At 33.2% G+C, this 18,699-nt stretch overlaps 1 protein-coding gene across 5 annotated transcripts; it reads right to left on the reverse strand.

The window, feature by feature from the left end:
* Positions 1-8,951: 8,951 nt before the first annotated feature.
* On the reverse strand, positions 8,952-18,127 carry LOC106720065 (protein angel). Of its 5 annotated transcripts, none has more exons than XM_014514642.2 (10): positions 17,995-18,127; positions 14,189-14,338; positions 13,838-13,980; positions 13,237-13,394; positions 12,767-12,931; positions 11,284-11,501; positions 10,953-11,042; positions 10,622-10,742; positions 10,061-10,266; positions 8,952-9,768 (listed from the first exon to the last, which is right to left on the reverse strand). In XM_014514642.2, the coding sequence occupies exons 2-10, from the start codon at positions 14,245-14,247 to the stop codon at positions 9,615-9,617; spliced, it is 1,314 nt and encodes a 437-aa protein (XP_014370128.2). In that variant the 5' UTR covers positions 14,248-14,338; positions 17,995-18,127; the 3' UTR covers positions 8,952-9,614. The 5 variants fall into 5 exon arrangements, with proteins under 5 accessions (XP_014370128.2, XP_014370125.2, XP_014370122.2 ...); XM_014514639.2 differs by having other exon boundaries at positions 17,989-18,127; XM_014514636.2 differs by having other exon boundaries at positions 14,189-14,708; positions 17,989-18,127.
* Between the last annotated feature and the right edge of the window lie 572 nt (positions 18,128-18,699).

An 18,699-nucleotide genomic window follows, 5' to 3' on the forward strand; every position in this document is an offset into this window, starting at 1 on the left:
TAATCAAGTAATGATAATGTTGATCTTAATATTTGACGTATACTCAACGATAGGAAACGGTGTTCGGTTTGTTTCATTTCCATTTGATACTTGTATGTAGGAGCGGGCGGTGGGTCCTGCCTTTGTGTATGCTGCTTGTGCAAGTGCTATAACAATGTGCGTCATGTGTTTGCAGAAAAGGCGGGCCGGCGCGAGAGTGCGCACGAGCTCGTTGAGCTGCAGGAGCCAGCGCTGTCGGTGTGGCGCGGCCGGCTGGCGGCGCGCTCGCCGCGCTCCCCGCCCGCCTGCCGCGTCTAAAACCTACTTTCTGGTAACCCGTCAGGCGCTCGCAAGCAGCACTCGGCTATCCCGTCAGGCGTGTGTAGGCTGCTGTACCCAACTAACCCGTCAGGCGTATGTGGTCTGCTGTACTTGACTACTCGGTCGGGTTCGAGTGAGCCATTGGACCTGCCAGGCGCGCGTGAGTTGCTGTACTCGGCTAACCCGTCAGGCGTGCGTGAGCCATATTAGAGCTCGCCGCGAACTCTCATAGCGCCCCATTAGCCGTCAGTGTACCCGTGAACTAATATGTATATGTGCTTCATTACTTCAAACAATTGTTTAACTACGTATTGCAAATAATTATAACTCAACATAATATTAGGGTCAAAGTGTTTACATATATACTACAACATTTCTTTAAATAAGCTTCTTGGCAGGTTATATAAATTGTAAATATATAAATATATGTATAGTAAAAGCTTATCTACCGCTTAAACACTTTCTGCATTTCATCACAAATGTAAACTTACAAGAAATGAAACAATATTCAATGGAAATAGGCCTAGATTGACATGTACGTTAGGTTTCAAAAAATCACGTGCAATAGACTAAAATGAATGTAAATGTCGTCGCTATGCGCTAAACGGCAAGCTGCGCTCCGGCGATCCTTTGCTACGACAACATGAACACGGATTAACATCTCTACATGCCGACTCTATGAAAAATAATGCGGCCTGGCTAGTTATACTATGCCTTTAAGACTTGCATATTTTGAGCATCCCAAAATTATAATGTATATTTGGGCTTTTAAGCTTGAAGTATGTAGGTTTTATAGATAGGTATATACCAATTGATACACTAGACACGTGTAACTGAAAAAGAAATAATGAAATTAATAAAGGTTATCGTGCACTTATATACTCCTCAACCTCCCGACACCGCACCGCCCCGCTTCTCAATCGTCGCGACTTACTCTTTTCGTCGCCGATTGAGCGGGTTAAAGATACTCTAATAAAGATACCTCAATCTCGCGATCGACGAAGCTTGGGCGAACCTTCGTCGACGAGGGGTTGGCTAGACGACCACGCGCCGTCAACCTCTGCGAGCGAGAATGAGGTTTTGGTATCTTTATCCCACTCATCGGTAACGGCAAATGTACGTCACAACGGTCGCGAAGCGGGGTGGTGTCGGGAGGGTGAGGAGTTAATAAGTGCGCGATAACCTTTTCAGATACATTAAAACAACATGACTGAGCGACTACTCGTGTACGGCTATCACGCGTTGCTCTGACTCGCTTATGCGGTTTCAAATGGTCGCCCTGTCGACTTCGACGGGGCCTTACCTGAACCGCATACAACTTTGTTCGTAGCTTTCTGTTGCTCAGAATGTTAGTTTGTAATGTATCTGCGTTTGAGTTCCGAGCCTGACGCGATACTAACGCATTTAAACATTTACAATGTTAGACGGGCTCGGATTATAAATTCATAGTTATAAGTTATTTATGTTGTATGTTGTATGAGTTAAATGTAGCAGCCTCGGATCTAGCGGTCGCGCTAGAACTGTTTATATGTAGTCCGTAAACATCGATGTTGTCCATCTGTTAATAAATGTTTATATGTTAATCATTAAGCAAAGTATGTACGGTTGTGAGTCATCAAGGCCAGCGACAGAATTGAGTAAGAAAAGAGATCGCAAACTGAAATTAAAAGACTGAAGTAATACTTATGCATAGCACACAAGTACAGTCGTTGCGAGAAGTGTGAGCGTAAAGGGCGTGCGCAGCGACACTGCGTCCCCCGCCACCGCCCCCAGTCGCCGCCGGCTTCGGGCTGCCTTCTCAGTCACCACCATCAGTCGAATGCCATGCTGAGCTGTCGCTGAGACAAAGACCTGTGTTTATTATTAACTTTTAAAATTATCTTAGAGACATATCCAGTAAGACGTGAATTTAATGTTATATTTGTTGTTAAACGTTCCGTGGTTTTAGTATAATATGATTGTGTTGGCGGTCGGGTGCTTTAACTTTAGCTCGAAACACTCCGGATCTCGACGTGTGTCAATTCTTTACAATGTGAGATTCTTTGTGATCAGTTAAAGTTGCAGTAGACGTCCTGGAATGACAAAGTTTGCGTCGGTACAATATGACGGGAAATTATGTAGGGCTGTATACACACAACATTGCTCAAAACGGATCTTTTTGATTATTGATTTATCTTTTATATTCTGTATTGTACCTTAATTGACGTACTTAGACCCGAATACAAACATTAGACCAAACTTTACCTCGCAAATAATTAAATCAGACTAACTCCGATAGGGATCAATTGTTGAATTTGATTCTACCGAGAAAAATTGTTGACAACTGTCCGCACCTCAGCCGGCAACAGCCGGACAAGCTTTGTAGCTCGAGTTCCAAGCGATTGTCTTTTTCGAAACGTTTTTTATCATTTAATTAAATGAATAACGTTTTATATTTAAGTGGCATTAACACGTTAAGTTCATATTTTCGTACACATTTTGCGAACATTGGTTCAAAGATCCGTCCAACAGCGCACGCATATAGTTTTAAAATCAATCTAAACATTGGAAGTGTAAAGCTTCCGTGCCATTTCACCGCATCAAGGCTCGGCCACCCGCAGCCCTCACAGCCAACACTCCATTTGCCCTCATAATTGTGACCCGATCTCGTGGAGAGGACTGAATCGTAGATTTGTTTCAATGTATCAATCGGTGTTAGTTGTTACAGTACATTTGAAATAATTGTCATCATATCATTATTACACATTTCATAGCGTTTAAACATTTAGGTAAAAGACATTTATCCCATATATGTAAATTAGAGTAGAACAGTAGTTACTAATTAATGTAGACTAAATCCTCCTTTGTTAATATTTATGTTTCATGCGATTCTATTATTAAATAGAAAAACATGGCAAATTAAATAGATGTAACTACATTTATAGCACATAATAAACAACATGTTTTTCATGTTATTATTTGTGCCTTCGTCAAGCCGCTCGGACATATTCTGACACCGGGTTGACGAATCACAGCGGCATCGGGCAGGGTGTCGTGTAGAGGATGGCAGCGGATGAGCAACAGCCAACGGTGGCATCCTAAGCCTCAGTCAGCAAGAGGGGTTACTGCCTTACCGACTTCAATTGTTTTGACTGTAGTCTTCTTTATGTATACATCTATTTAAATTGCGCGAATATCTTAAAACATTCCTTATTGATTAATGATGTTCAAATATATATGTGTATTTACTACGTAGATTAATGTCAATGGTATTTAATGGTTATTATTGTAAGTAATGCACGTTTTACGTGTGCCCGAAGTAGACGCACTCAAACATTGTCTATACAACATATCTTAATAAACAATTACATAGATTCGTTGTTATGATACGGCCAGGTAAAATGAGCATTATTTTTTCAGTTCTTAATGTTATTGTGGGACAAGTATATCATCAGGTATATCACAGGAAATCTAATCACAACAATATCTTATTTGAATCACCGACGAATATACATCAGTGATCTCAATTAGACTGTGGACCCTCGGGGATTCACAGATTTGTTGAGGACGATGGTGTTTCACCGAAACCATAAAACATGAAAAGGGGTACTACGAGAGTAAAAGTATGAAAACTTTGCTATACATGAAGTATGCAATATTAATCAACACTTTATTTGTACCACAATAATTGTTCAGAAATTGAAATTATTGTAGAAACAGGTATCCGAGGCTGTTGCAGGAAACCGTGAATTAATTTGATGTCAGATTTTAATCGTAGTTAATTCATGTGGTGTTTGTTGTTTTAAAACAAGTGGGTCCCGATGACTTAGCGACAATGCAACAATCAATACCTCCTTCAAACCATTCAAGTAATTGAATATAATCAGTATGCATATTAGTTGATTGTTGTCGACATTTTCAATTTTTATTATTAATTCTGCATTTTTCTAAAAAAAGGAACACAAATATTTAAACGTTTTTGGTCTATAATTTATCGCTATGATGTAAACTAAAAATATCGATAAGGAAGGTCTTTAAATCCTGTTGTATAGCAAGCACTGAAATAAAAAAATAGCAAATGCCACTAAGTTACTGAATAAAATTCCTTAAAGATAATGCTTCGGCTTTGTTGAAATGGACATGAGATATTTAGAATTAATCGTGAATTACTCATGTTGGCCAAAATTGTAGGTACGCCGTTTTGCGTTTAAGGCGTATTATGATTTTCGCTCAGTATTATTAGTTGATATTGCATGAAACTTTATGTCTTTCTTAAAAAGGTAAGTCATCAAGGACCCCATTTTAATGTTTAAAGATCTCTAATTGTCACTACACTCGAGACACATGAAGACACTACAAATAACATGAAGATGCAGACAGTCAATTCGATTTTTCGACTTGCTAAAAAGATGACCAACCTTGTACATCGGAAATGTTTAACAACTAGCTACGATCTATGTATTCATAAGATTCGACCTGTACGAAGTCATGGTATTTCATGTAATAAGTGTAGTGAGAATTAGTTGTTCTAGTAATAACTATATGTGTAACTGTGTACTCATGTAGCCAGCTAAACTCCTAAGAAAATCTTTTTTTGAGTTATTATTCTTTACTGTTCATTAAACTTGCCATTACGTAGTTGTTAACCACATAGTTTATGCTGATGGAAACACATACTTCTATTCGAGTAATATTTTGTAGTTAGGGTGGAATTGGCAAAAAAAAAAATTATTATGTAAAGTCTGACGATATTAATTTTGACTTATCGGCTGTATATAATATGGTCTTTAGGAATCAGCTGTAACTCTATAAATTTAATTTGTTTCACTATGTATAGTTAGGTGATGTTTGCAGACGTTTTAAACATGTGCTATGTAACTTACGGTTTTCAAGTACACTATTGTTTTGTGTGCGAGTGCACGACTCGGTGACTGCCGGGGGCCCACGATCGTATGAATTCCGAAACGCAAATGGGATCAGCATCTTGTATTTAATTTTAAAAAAGTAATTTGATTCAATTATCATTACACAGCTTTATACCATTACTCGAAAACATTAAAAAAAAACTATGAATTAATCAGAAAATTACAATAATATAATCAGTTTTTTTTTTATAAAATTGGTAAATATTGACAAATTTTCCTAATTGATATCATTTTTCTTTTTCACTTGTCCCCTCTCCGTCCAGGTAAAAGCGTGTTCATAATATATTTGAATATAAACACAAAATTAATTCACTTTTTATTCTATTAAGCATCGATTAAGTGATTAAAGATATCTTCCTATAATAATAATTAAATTTTAACGAATATAACTTTTAACGTACCATTGAAAAGATTTTGGCGTCAGATAGTGCGTCGCGGTGCAAGTTCCCGTTTGGGTCACGTTATAATCCTATCCAATTTACTTGCGTTGGATACGCTAAAGTTTTGCTAAAACGAGCTTAGGCATTTTTCATTCAAATTTACATATTCGAATTTTAAACAATTTACTTATAATTTAGGATAAAGGGTGGAGGTTCAACAGACCTCTACCCTCCGTTGTCGTTATGCCTAACTTTTAAATAAGATTTTTAATGTTAAGAGCTTTTCGAATAGTATACATAAAGATGAGGTCTTATGAAATAACCTAAATTTTGCAGCATATTTTATTAAACTAATATCCATCCAATATTGATAGATGTTAAATGTATTGGTCGAAGGCGTATCTAACTTCTATAGTATTTAATATCGTATATATAATAATTACACGTTTCTTTGTAAGATGATGTACTGATCCCATAATTGCGTTAATCTTGCCTATAGACAATAAATGATATAAATAAATGTATATTACAATAATCGTTTTTAAAATATTCAATGAGATCCGCAAATTTAAAGAAAAAATGTAAAAAAAAACTATAAGGTATTAGATTAAATTTTGAAATAGCAGAATTAACAAAAAACAGGCAGATCTTAATATAAAAGATGAAATTAAATGCGTTCCAAATCACGAAAATTTCATATATATAATAGTTATATATATTACATAAATTATTAACAAGAAAATGTCCTTTGGTAAAGTTCATGAACTTGGATTTGAGCAAAGAAAATTGGAAACTTTACATAGTTTCATGTTACGAATGTCTTTCGAAATTCATCGAATCGTGTATCCCCCGATATCGTCATGACATAGCATATGCACTTATTTACATTAATGATCGTTGCAAAAAAATGTAATGAAACATATAAGTTTAAAATTTATTTGCTTATAGAAAAAAATATGAAGCAAGGAGCAACAGCTATTGGTGTTCATCGCTTGAAATACGTGCACTAAAACATATAATTTTCCCTCTCATTCACTTTGGAAAAGAGAGATAGCGATATGTTTCAGTGCATGTGTGTCGGCAGTGTAAACCCATGGCAATACCAAGATACTTTAACACATTTGACCGCACCCTCAATTCTGACACCTATGATTAATAAAAAAATAAAATGTCATACTTATCATAGGGCATAAAAAACAACCACATTGAAAACATTCGTATGGTTGTATAAACTGGATCCCGGGACAGTATATAAAATTTTTCCCCTTCATATCACCAATACTGTAATATATAAGTGTACCTTTTATGACACCTCTGGCCACTGTTATCACAGAGACCGTATGTAACCTAACCTAACACATAATTGGGGTACCTATTCAGGTGTAGTAAACTTAAAATAAATACTCCGTATATATAATACAATGAGGTACTAGGATTTACGTGAGGGTCGGTCATATATGGAAATTAAGTCTGCTCCTTGCTGATAAATATTTTATTTTATTTCAACATTGCGTCACGTAATTTCATTGCACATACAACTAAGTGACCGTGGGTTGTCCAATATCGGAACCTTCGTACAATATACAGTGTCTATATTCAATTTCTTATGACAAACTTAGTAATATCTCTGTATGCATGTTACGGCAATAAAAACCCACGGTTATCAACGTGACGATCAAACAACAAAATATGTACTAATACAAAATATGTATAATTTAATTAACACTTGATTTATATAATTTATTTAATAAGATTCATTCGGTGCATTGCAACACTGAATAACAGCTGAAACATTGGCAACATTTTGTAGTGTGGTTTTTGGACGCCGCAAGTTCACGATTAAAATCTTGTATGCTGGATCAGTTTGTGATGTACCACTATAATTAATGCTTTTTCCACTTGTACTTATTTATATAAATCTCCTTCGCTTTGATTTTTATTTATTTTTCCCTTCAAATTGTAAATCAATATTGTAAAATATTTCAATAAAGTGACTTGATGTTTCATTGTGCGTTTTATTTCATCTCATCTAGCTTAATTAATATCTTAACCGCAAGTTTCCACTGTAGTAACAACATATTGAATAACAATTTGTCATCTCCATTTCCTCAAAGAGTAAAAGTAAAAATCTTTTGTGCAAATATTTTTTTGGTCATGTCTTCAGCATTGGATTCGCACGATAATAATGAAGGCTTACAATAGACTGGACGATGTTGGAATTCTTAATTATCCCGTAAATCTGCACTTAAATTAATATAAATAAATCCAAAAAATGGTGTTAAAAATATCTTTTCAGTCACAATTTTCCTGCTTAATTGTAACATCAAAATATCGAAGAAAAAATACAAGGAATTAATTTAAAATGTTTTTATTAAAATTTCAAATGATTAAAGGCTGTTTATCAATGTTTCATTTATAAATTCCCTGAAAAAAAAATGCAATAAAACTAAGGGTGTCTTTTAAAACAATTTATAATAAATTTAAAAATTTAATTTTAAACAACCACATAATAAAAAAATCGCTTGATTTTTTTTGGGTGTAATTTCACTTACACAACATCAACTGTTAATGAAGTGGGGAAGATATTACGTAACTTATTTAACGCTGTAATTTTTTATTAAAACCTTAGTTATCCATTTACAGCCATTTAAAATTATTAATATTTCACTTTTCATGAAAATATGGAAGCCCCCAGGTAACAGCCATTAAAACATTATTTAAAAAAAAATTTACACCCATTTAAAATCCAATCCAATGAACTAAAACGTAAGTCAATGTCTGTATGTAATTTGCATAATCATAATATTTATATTTACAATAATCCTATTTGATAATTACATTATCATATTATTTAAACAGAACTATAGTGCGACAAACTTTTCTGGCCCGATGAGGGTAGCAATTATCACGTTTACCTCGAGATGGATTTGCTAGGCCTAGAGGGGAACCCCTTTTACTTCGGTCAGACATATTTATAATGAAATGACTTTGACATTTGACGTATACTTTATTTTGCACATCCAGCCAGAGAAACTTGTGCCAGACTTTAATCAGTAACTCGTGATACTTCTCAATAACATCTTTAGACATGCAATTGGTTCCAATTTTTATAAACAAATATTTTTAAACAATATTCTTAAAATATACATCGGCATTAAAAATTCACAAAATGCAAAAATACTTTTATTTTATACTAAATGAGAAAACAAAATTCAATACAAAAATACATCATGTTTTAAAGAGTTTAAATTTTTTAGGATGTCAGTTTTCATTTGAAATTAGAAAAGAAACTTTTAGAAAAAAAAGTGAGACAAAGGACTAACAAAGCTACTAATAAATATATTCATATACATATATAAGACAGTGAGGCAATTGTGAGTTGGTTCGACTGCAGTGACACTTTATTGTTACATATCTGTCACATTGTCTTTGAAAAAGCATAGACAACATTGTTATCATAAATACAACTATGCATTAAAAAATATTAACTAATTAAAATATAGTACACAACAATTGTATGTACGATTTTTAAAATGTGGCTAAAATACGAGTAAGTGATTAAATCACTCACGTAGTCGATACAAAAACAATTAAAATATTTAAATAAAAATAGTCACGTAAAATTATTTGAAAAGTTTCTGCTTTACGATCTATATGAATAGATTATTTGTCTTTATGCTTGTAGCACAGTATCCGTGAATTTCTGCGTCTAAAAACTTCGTTTAAAACATATTACTATCTCTGTGTGTTAGAGAGTTTGGATTCAGAAACCCACGATAACTGCTGCACAAACTTCGAGTTTGTTCTATATTACTGTAAAACCCCACTGCAATGACATTAATACATATTTAATAAGTAATTTCTAAAAGGACACAATTTATATCAAATATAAGTTACGGCAGTGGAATTCTACGGTCAATTTCTGGTACAGTAACCGAAACAAATTACACTTTGAATCAAATTTGCATCGCTTCGGTTTCGGTTCGCTTTCAATGTTTATATTTCGTGATTGTTTCGTTATCGTGTCGTGTTATAAACTGGCGGTCGGTTGTTTGAGTTCGAAAAGAGCTGCGAGAGCTAAATGATCAGAACCGTACACGTGATTAGGTAACGGTCCCATCTTCATACACTCCTCTTCTGTAGGCAAACGGAGACGCTCCAATAGTCTCAGTGTACTGCAGCGACTGAAACCGAAAAATGATCAAGCACTTTTCCGAACACTAATACTTAATTTTAAAGCTAAAATTCGTAATTTTCAAAATATTAGTGGATTTTTTCTCTTTATCACAAAATCAATTTCGCGATGAAAATATAACTTATTGTAGTTCATTGTTTATTATTTTACAAAACGCCATTATTTGGACATCATATTGCTAGTAATAGTGGGTCATATAAACAATCAAATCTATTCCTTTGAATTATTAAAAAATAATAGGACAAAAATATATTTAATAGCTTATTAAATCGGTTCCATACCTAAAATATATATAGTCGACGGTAAGCCAGCAGTTTTGGAAGGTGGTGGCCTCCGGTGCACCATCGGGCTTGTGCTGACCGTACACGGAGGCAAGACACAGCGGATGCGTCAGCTCCCCGCTATTGAACATCGCGCCGTACTCCTCAGTACCGTCAGCAGACTCAACAGTGGGCAGGTAGCCCTTATCGTGCTCAGAGTTGAAAATCTGAAAAAAAAAAACAAATGTCTAATATATTTTCAATCAATACCTTGCTAAATACAAAAACAACTACACTCAAGTATTAATTCAGAGTCTACTAATACCGTTTTTGTATTCATAATAATGCCTAAAATTTTTTTTTTTTTAAATTACGAGGTTACTAACATTGATAAAAAGCAAACTTACTAGAACAACAACACAGAGGAGAAAGTAAAGTTAACACTATGTAACTATTTTTATTAAGAACCCACGTTAACCAACGAGCATGCGTAGAATATTGAAGAGGCGAGAGAGATGTCTGTGGTCGCCTATTGGTAATCCGTTTTGGGTAAGGGACGTTAGTTATGTTTTAATAAGTTACCTTTAACGTACTGGTATCAGCGGAGATGCCTCTCTGTCGACTCAAGTACACGGAAAGATGTTGACAATTATCAGTTACACCTATTCTCCTCCAATCTGAATCATCTCGGAACGGAGCGGCGCTGAAACAAAATATATATATTTTGATCTATAGTTTGAAAGTTTTTTGAACTAATTTGTAAGTAAAGCTGAATGACAAACACACACACACACACACCATTGTTTCACAACCATAATTTTTCACTTCATACAAATATCATCATACAACACGTTTTTGTTAGAAAAAATCCAGTTATTGATATTGTACAGTAAATTGTAATACTAGTAATTACCAAACATGTCCCTTTCCTAGTAGTTGTATAATAGCGCTGTTAGGTGGTGAATTCAGATCTCCCGTCAGGATAATTGGATAGTATCCAGCTCTGAAAAATATTACGATTTAGCATTTCAATAAAAAAGTACACACAAATACGCCGAGTTACATACAAGTAAATATTTCGCAAAACATTAGGTGACAGTCGCGATATATAGCTATATTCTACATAAAAACAAAGCATAAAAAGTCGCCATGATCATACATTTGCGTGAGCAATTTTAAAAATCACTGGTAGCTTAATATGCATACGAATATTTTACTACTACTTAAGATATACGGCAACTCACTGCTTGCCGTCGTTATAGTACGCGAAGCGATCAATTTCTGCGAGGAACAGCTGTATCTGAGCTAGACGTAGGTCGGTTCTTTTGGGATGATACTGCAGGTGCGTGGTCGCGATGACGAAGGGCGTGGCGGCGGCGCGGGGGTTGCGCGGGGAGAGGCGCAGAGCAATGCCCACATTGTCACGGTTCAACATCGGCAGATCTGGCTGATAAAACTCCACCTACACACCCATACACATATTTCTTATGTACAAGGATAATTTTAATTACAATATTTGTAGGTTTGTCCCTAATATACCGCTTGCCAGCGAAGCCAAATGTTATAATTAGTATAGGGAAATAAAAACAAGATGTACACTTACTTTTCTTAAACAAAAAATACACTTTATTCCATTACCAGCAAACAATAGTTATTAATACTTATTATAAAACTCGTAAGGCGAATTTTGAGATAAACGAAGAGGGTTTTTTGTTAGTTATTCTTAAACCATACAAAAAATTCTAAAGTTCTATCACCCTTCAGTCATTGCAAGTTTCCATCCGCTCAATAACTAATAAATAAAATGTTTGGCTATTCAGAGATATGATAATCTCGTATGTACACGTGTACTTAAGAAAATAATAGAACGTCCGCTAAATACTTTAGTGAGCCAGTTCCAAAGATATAGATACTAGACAGCCTCGTGCGCACAGACTAACAACAATAGAGGACCTTCGAAACAGATCGAGCTGGTGTGGTTTACACGTGTCATGATTCATATACAAAAAAAATTGCAACATTCACGTTTTCTTTAGTGAGTGATAATCGTAAATGTATGTAATGAGCAGAAACAGTTGCTTTTCTTTTTTGGTGGCTTTGAAGATTCCTGTGACACGTGGACTACATAATTTTAACAGGCAATGTATTGTCAACAAAACTTTAGACTTGAAATTTGACTAGCAAATAGAGACTGATATATGCACAAAAACATATATCTAATATTTTTTCAATTAGTTTTTTTTTATTTTTGACAAAAGCCATAACACGTTCTATATATCAAAAATATATTGTAGTGGAGGATTTAAAGCATATTTGGGGACATTATCAAAGTTACAACAACAGGGAAATAAACAATTGGTGATTACAATTTGATTGATGGCATTTAGGAGTAAACACTTTTTTATTCTTCAAATTGATTAGGTCAGAGTCCAATATATTAACAACAATATGGGAGAAGTAAAACAAAGGAATGAATAAAAGTATTGTTAGACAGTAGTTAAAAGGGGAGGTATAAATATTTAATGACTTAAAACCAGATTTGATGGATACTTGCACAGAGTTAATCGAAATAAATTCGAAAGAATTATTTTAATGATCTTTGATAGAAACTAAATCAATCGGATCGTAAATTCCAGTTGCGTTACAAAAGTCGTCGCGGTAAAACCTCATACTCATTAACGTAGTAAATAATCTATGACAAACTACGAGTACATAACATTTACTTACATTAAGATGATCTTCAAGATTGAACATGGAGCGTTTAAAATATATAGCGCAGCCATCCTTTCGGTGACCGGTTTTTTGTTTAAATACACCATAGTAGCCCATCTCTTCGAACTTTGAGTAAAAACTGCTTAGATGTGATGCTTGAACTTCTTGCAGACATAATATCTACAACAAGGTTCAATTTTACTTTGCACATCTTGTCTTATCAAGTCTTGTCTGCACGAAGCGTAAACTCTTATCTGCTCTCCGCGCCGATCTGTCTGAACGGACCTGTTTCACAATGTCAAAGTAAGTCCTGAATAAGCTAGTTTGAACTACCCTCTCCAAATAAGCTGTGAAACAAAAACTATTTTGACAAAAAGTATTATATTCCAATGACCTTGTTTAGTTATCCAGCACTTTACTTGGGCATTGTGAAACAGATCAAGGCAGTGGATTTTTGCGGTATAGATTTTTGACAGAACGCTTACATCGGGTTCCAGATGAAGAATCTCAGTGTAAAGGCGTGTTGCGCGCACGTGCCACTTGAGGTCGTGAGGGTAGCAATTTTTGTAGAGATGTGGATATGATTCCAATAGACACTGTGCCAGAACATTATATGATACGACTTTAAACTTAAAACTGGTCCCTGAAACAAGCACTTCACTTAACTAATTGATATATATGTATTTTAAAGTATACTTATTAAGGTGGTTATCAAAAACTTTATAATAATACTAACCAGTTCCAAAACATTTAAAATTATTTATCAATGTGCCTTGATAACAACGACAATAATTAATTATTCTTAATAACCCCAACTTCTATTAAATTAGCAAAACCTCCAGTACAAGCTACTGAGGTTTTGTTAAAATAGACATTTGAAAATGAAAAAATCTTTGAAAATTACATAATAATCTAGTATTACGTACTATATATGTACTTCAGTCACCTGTGGACATCTAAAAGTGGACGTAAGCCTACTCTAATGATGGCCGAATGATTGGTTCCCTATCGCCCAACATACTGCCGCAACCTTGACCAGAGTTATAATATACATTTTTTGTTTTTTATTTATGCAGAATATCATACCATCGTAAGTATTACTCCACTTTCCAACTGGCTCCCATATTCTAAAATTTGGAGGAATTTCCCTTCGTATACTTCGGTTATCGTTAGTTGTGGATGCCGAGTTATTTAACTGAATCCATGATTGACTTTCATCTTCCGACAATCTAATAACAATAAGTAGATAATAACCTTCGTGTTTTTATTGTATTACATAAGGACTATTATATAGAGTGAAACGATTACACGGTATAAAACATTTATAAAGAAAAAAATATATATTTTTGTTAATAGATATTTAACTGTTACCGTTATATTGGATTTTATAAATTAAAAATTTATATTGAAAAATAAAAATACTATTTCGATACTTACACGTCGAACTGTCCCCCGTAACTGACATGGTTTAATGACGGCTGGAATGAATCACCCATTGACTTGACTGTTATTTCCGCATTTGAATTAGCAAATGGCTTCTTGGAGCGAAATCTCTTCCTTTTATTAGCAAGCAGCCGGCACTGTTGGCTGTTGTGAATGAATGGGATGAATGATGATCTCTGATTGTATACAGAACTGCATATCGTGCTTCTACAACTTAGTTGTGAGAAAGCTAGTGAAGGTAATATTTTGTAAGTTAAATTTTCGCATGCAGGCTTCAAGCATCTGTAAAAACTATTTGTCAAATACAGCATATCTTTTTAAATGTATAAAATTAAGTTAACATGTTCACTATGTATTTAAAACTATTTGATAAACGCCCATTCATTAGAACATCGAACTATTGAACATGGAAACATTGACTAGTAACGACGTAACGACAATCTTCACTTATCATTAATCTTATACAGTTCTTTGGGTCACATAGAATTTGCCCTGTAATTTTCAGTATTGCGAGCTGCAAAGAAAAAAACATTATTGTATTTGCGTTTTGTGTCGAATAAAAATATAAATTACATAAAATATACAAAGAAAAAAGCAATTTTATATATAAATAACATCGTTAAATATGACACTAACATTTTATACAAGCCATGCTATTAGTGGTCTCCTCCGAAACAGACAAGGACAACAACATTACAAGATTGTGATTGTCGCAATAACATAGTGATCATGGATCGGTTTAGTCACAAAATAATCTGCATGCATAAAAACTTTTAATAATAATTTATGAAACGGTACTTAAAATTTTGAATATTCTTCGTGTAATTCACAATTTACTGTGTTATTTAAATAGAATATGCGTGAACTTACAATATACTTAAAAAAATCTTACTTCGTACTAATATTATAAATGCGAATGTTTAGATGAATGGATGTTTGTTTAAAGGTATCTCCGGTACGGCTCAACGGATCTCACTGAAATTTGGCATTGATGTAGAACACAGTCAGGAAGAACACATAGGCTACTATTTTTTTTTTCGCGGGCAAAAGCTAGTAGATACATATAAATAAACATACATAAATAAAATATAAAAATGCCTTCTTTTAAAGCACATGTTCCATTGTTTATATGTAATATATAAAAATCGTGCAAGCTATGCAACACTCAACAAGAAAAAAAAAAGTTTATTGCCGTTATCCGCAATTCTACTCTATTTACGATCTCGTTTGGAAAAACTTATTTGGAGATGTTCAAGTATTGAAAGTGTTTTTTCAAAGTTCAAAATCTAATGTAAGATTTGTCAAATAGCAAATGAACTTTGTAAAATGAAAATTGACTTGTGTCTGTAAAGAGTTGTTACTGCTAAAGACTAATGTTACTAACATTATAAATCTAGTGTCACAATGTTTGTCCTCAATGGACTCCTAAACCACTTAACCGATTATAATAAAATTCGCACACCATGTGCAGTTCGATCCAACTTGAGAGATAGGATAGTTTAAATCTCAAATTATAGTCGCAATTTTAATTTATTGCTAATTATTTGTCTGTTATTATTTGACAGTCACAATTATCTGTTAACTCCAAATGGTTCTAACAGATGTCGATACCTTTCGACTGGGTTGAGTAAGTAATCAATAGATGGCGCTGCTATGGTAAATCTACGAACGTGTCATATAAGCTTATTAACTGCGCGCGGACGGAGTCGCTGGCGACAGCTAGTATGAATATATGGATGAATGTATGTTTACAAGGTATCTCCAGAACAACATGGATCTCTATGAAATTTGGTATAGATGTAGAACACAGTCTGGAAGTACACAAAGGCTACTTATTAAGTTCTTTTTTAAATCCGCAGGGACGGAGTTAGTTTAACATAAATCATGTTGTTGGAAACTCAATACTTATTCATTTATTCTAAATGTTTACAATGAGATTTGAATAGCAAAGTAATTTTTTACACTATACAGTTTTTCTTGTTATGTGGAAATAATAAAACAACTTTTTCAACATTCAAGTTACAATAGCAATAACACATAAGATAATTACTTTTACTTATAAAACAATTATCAATGATGATCATAAATATGCCTTGCATTTAAACATTCACATAATAAATACAACAAATAGTCTTTAACAAAATTAAAAACTTTCCACAAAGTAATTTACATCATGAAACATAGTATTTAAGTGTCAAAATAATATTTCTAACTGTTATTGTTAGGTTCAAATAAAGGTATAAGTAGATAAAAATCAACCATGTATTTATTAAAAGACTGTTGTCAAAATTCTCTTTTCTTTACTCTCCAATTTTTACTATTAAATTTTCACTCAAATTGAATATTAAAAAGCATTTTCCAACAGAGGTAACAATATGTTTGAAATGGGGATTTTGGTCTGAGAAACCCACGGTTTATATTTAAATATTAATACATAGTATTTTGAATACTTCTATAAACAAATAACTCCATATTGAACTGTAAAACTCTACTACTATGTCACCTGTATTGACATATATATAGTTGTCTCTACTTTTTCAAAGAGAATGTAAGAGATAACAATATCTTTCAAAACAAGTGTCTTAGCAGTCGAAACCAGTAAGAACATAAATTATTTTTTTAACTCTATCAAACAATACCATGTTGTGGTAAACAATAGAGGCATAACTAACTGTCATAGGGGTACACCAGAAAAAGAGACCTTGAATAAGATCTTTAATATTTAGTCATTTTTTTTTTAACAACTAAACAACAACTTTTAACAAATTAAAGTTTAAAAAAAAAACCTGTAAAAACATGGAGACAATACTTTTTGCAAACAAAATACTATGAGCAACTTCATTGATAAAAATGGCTAGGCCAACATGGGGTTAAATGAGTGGATGGGGAGGACGTTAATGACATTACAGATTTTTTATGAATAGAATGGGCAAAAAATACATCTGTGCGTGTGTGTGTGTGTGTGTGCATGCACACTGATGTTTTCATTGCAATCAACCAACAACTAGATTTTATAGGATGATATTTCAATTATGGTTTGCATTTTTTTCTCCAATATAATCAGTATTGGCAACAGACAACACTATACATATTTTACTCTGGCAATTACAAACGGTGTATATGTTAAAAACTTTTTACTTTTATGTCATGGTTAAAGTTCTCTTTTTTGTTGCAATTTATTATGCATCAATCTTTTTTTGCTTAGGTTGGCCTACAGTGTCAAATCAAAATGATCACAAACAATCTTTGTTTTATATTAGATCTTAGATTCTTTTAATACATTATCTTCAATAGTTAGTGAAGCCATGCCTATAATTAAGCCAAACAAAGCAATAGTCAAATCAGGTAATAAGATACAATAGAAAGTGTTACAATACAAGTAAACATACCAACAAATTAGTGAGTTTTTAGAATGAGAGAAATATTAATTTATATTATTGGAAAAATTACAATAATCTTAACCAATTTTTTTGTTTAAATATAGAAATTATGTGATCAAGTCGTAGCTTATCAAATATTAAAAATAAAAAAACATATTGATTAATGTTAGATATCCATTTACAATACAATATTTATGATGGAAATGTTTATTTCTTATATGTTATATAACAAAATCAATAAACAGAAACACTATTATGACAAAACAGTCAATGGACAAGAATAGTAAGCAGCCCAGGTTGAATAAAACAACAAAAAATAGTGTAAACTCAAACATATTAGCCCATTCATTCAAAAGGCAAACAAAAATACCATGACAACACAATCTACAAATACATTATTAATAACCTACCGACCTCTACTTTAGTTGGTTTTAACGCCAAACGCCAACAGAAATGCTCTGCCAAGCTGCAAACTATACCACTATATCACATTTACCACATTTACTTATTTCACTATTTGATTATTTGATATCATATCATTTGACATTTTAATTTTTTTTTTACTTTTTACCAAAGAATAACTAAAGTGTAAACAAATACGTTCAATATAGATAACATATTATAGTTTATATTATAAAAAACATGATTTGTAAAAGCAACATAACATACACGGTGCATTAAAATTTCTTGTACTTTCTAAAAAGTAGGTATTATAGTTTTAAGTTCAAATGTAAAATGTTAACTCGACATTGATTTTTTTAAAATGTACCTTTATTGATTAATCCTTAAAATATTAAATTACAACAATCTGTGATAAATACCCAAAAATAGTACGTCACTGTCAAAATTTTGGCGTAATCAAAAATACAAACATTACAGCCCATGGTTTATAATCACTCTTGTTATATAGTGGTTTTTATTCAACAAAGTACTGTAAAATGTTGAAGAAACTATTAGCAAACCTCCAGCAAGAATAATAGAAATTTATGAAACTGAAAGGAGTACCGGAAATTGAAGTAATTGAACCAATATATTTTACTGTTGTCTACAAATTAAATTTCTTTTATTCTCTTATTTCCTGTAATTTTATTAAATTCTTAAGTTAAAGAGCCATCACAGTAAACC

This window comes from Papilio machaon, chromosome Z, assembly GCF_912999745.1.
Source record: "Papilio machaon chromosome Z, ilPapMach1.1, whole genome shotgun sequence".
Lineage (NCBI taxonomy): Eukaryota > Metazoa > Arthropoda > Insecta > Lepidoptera > Papilionidae > Papilio > Papilio machaon.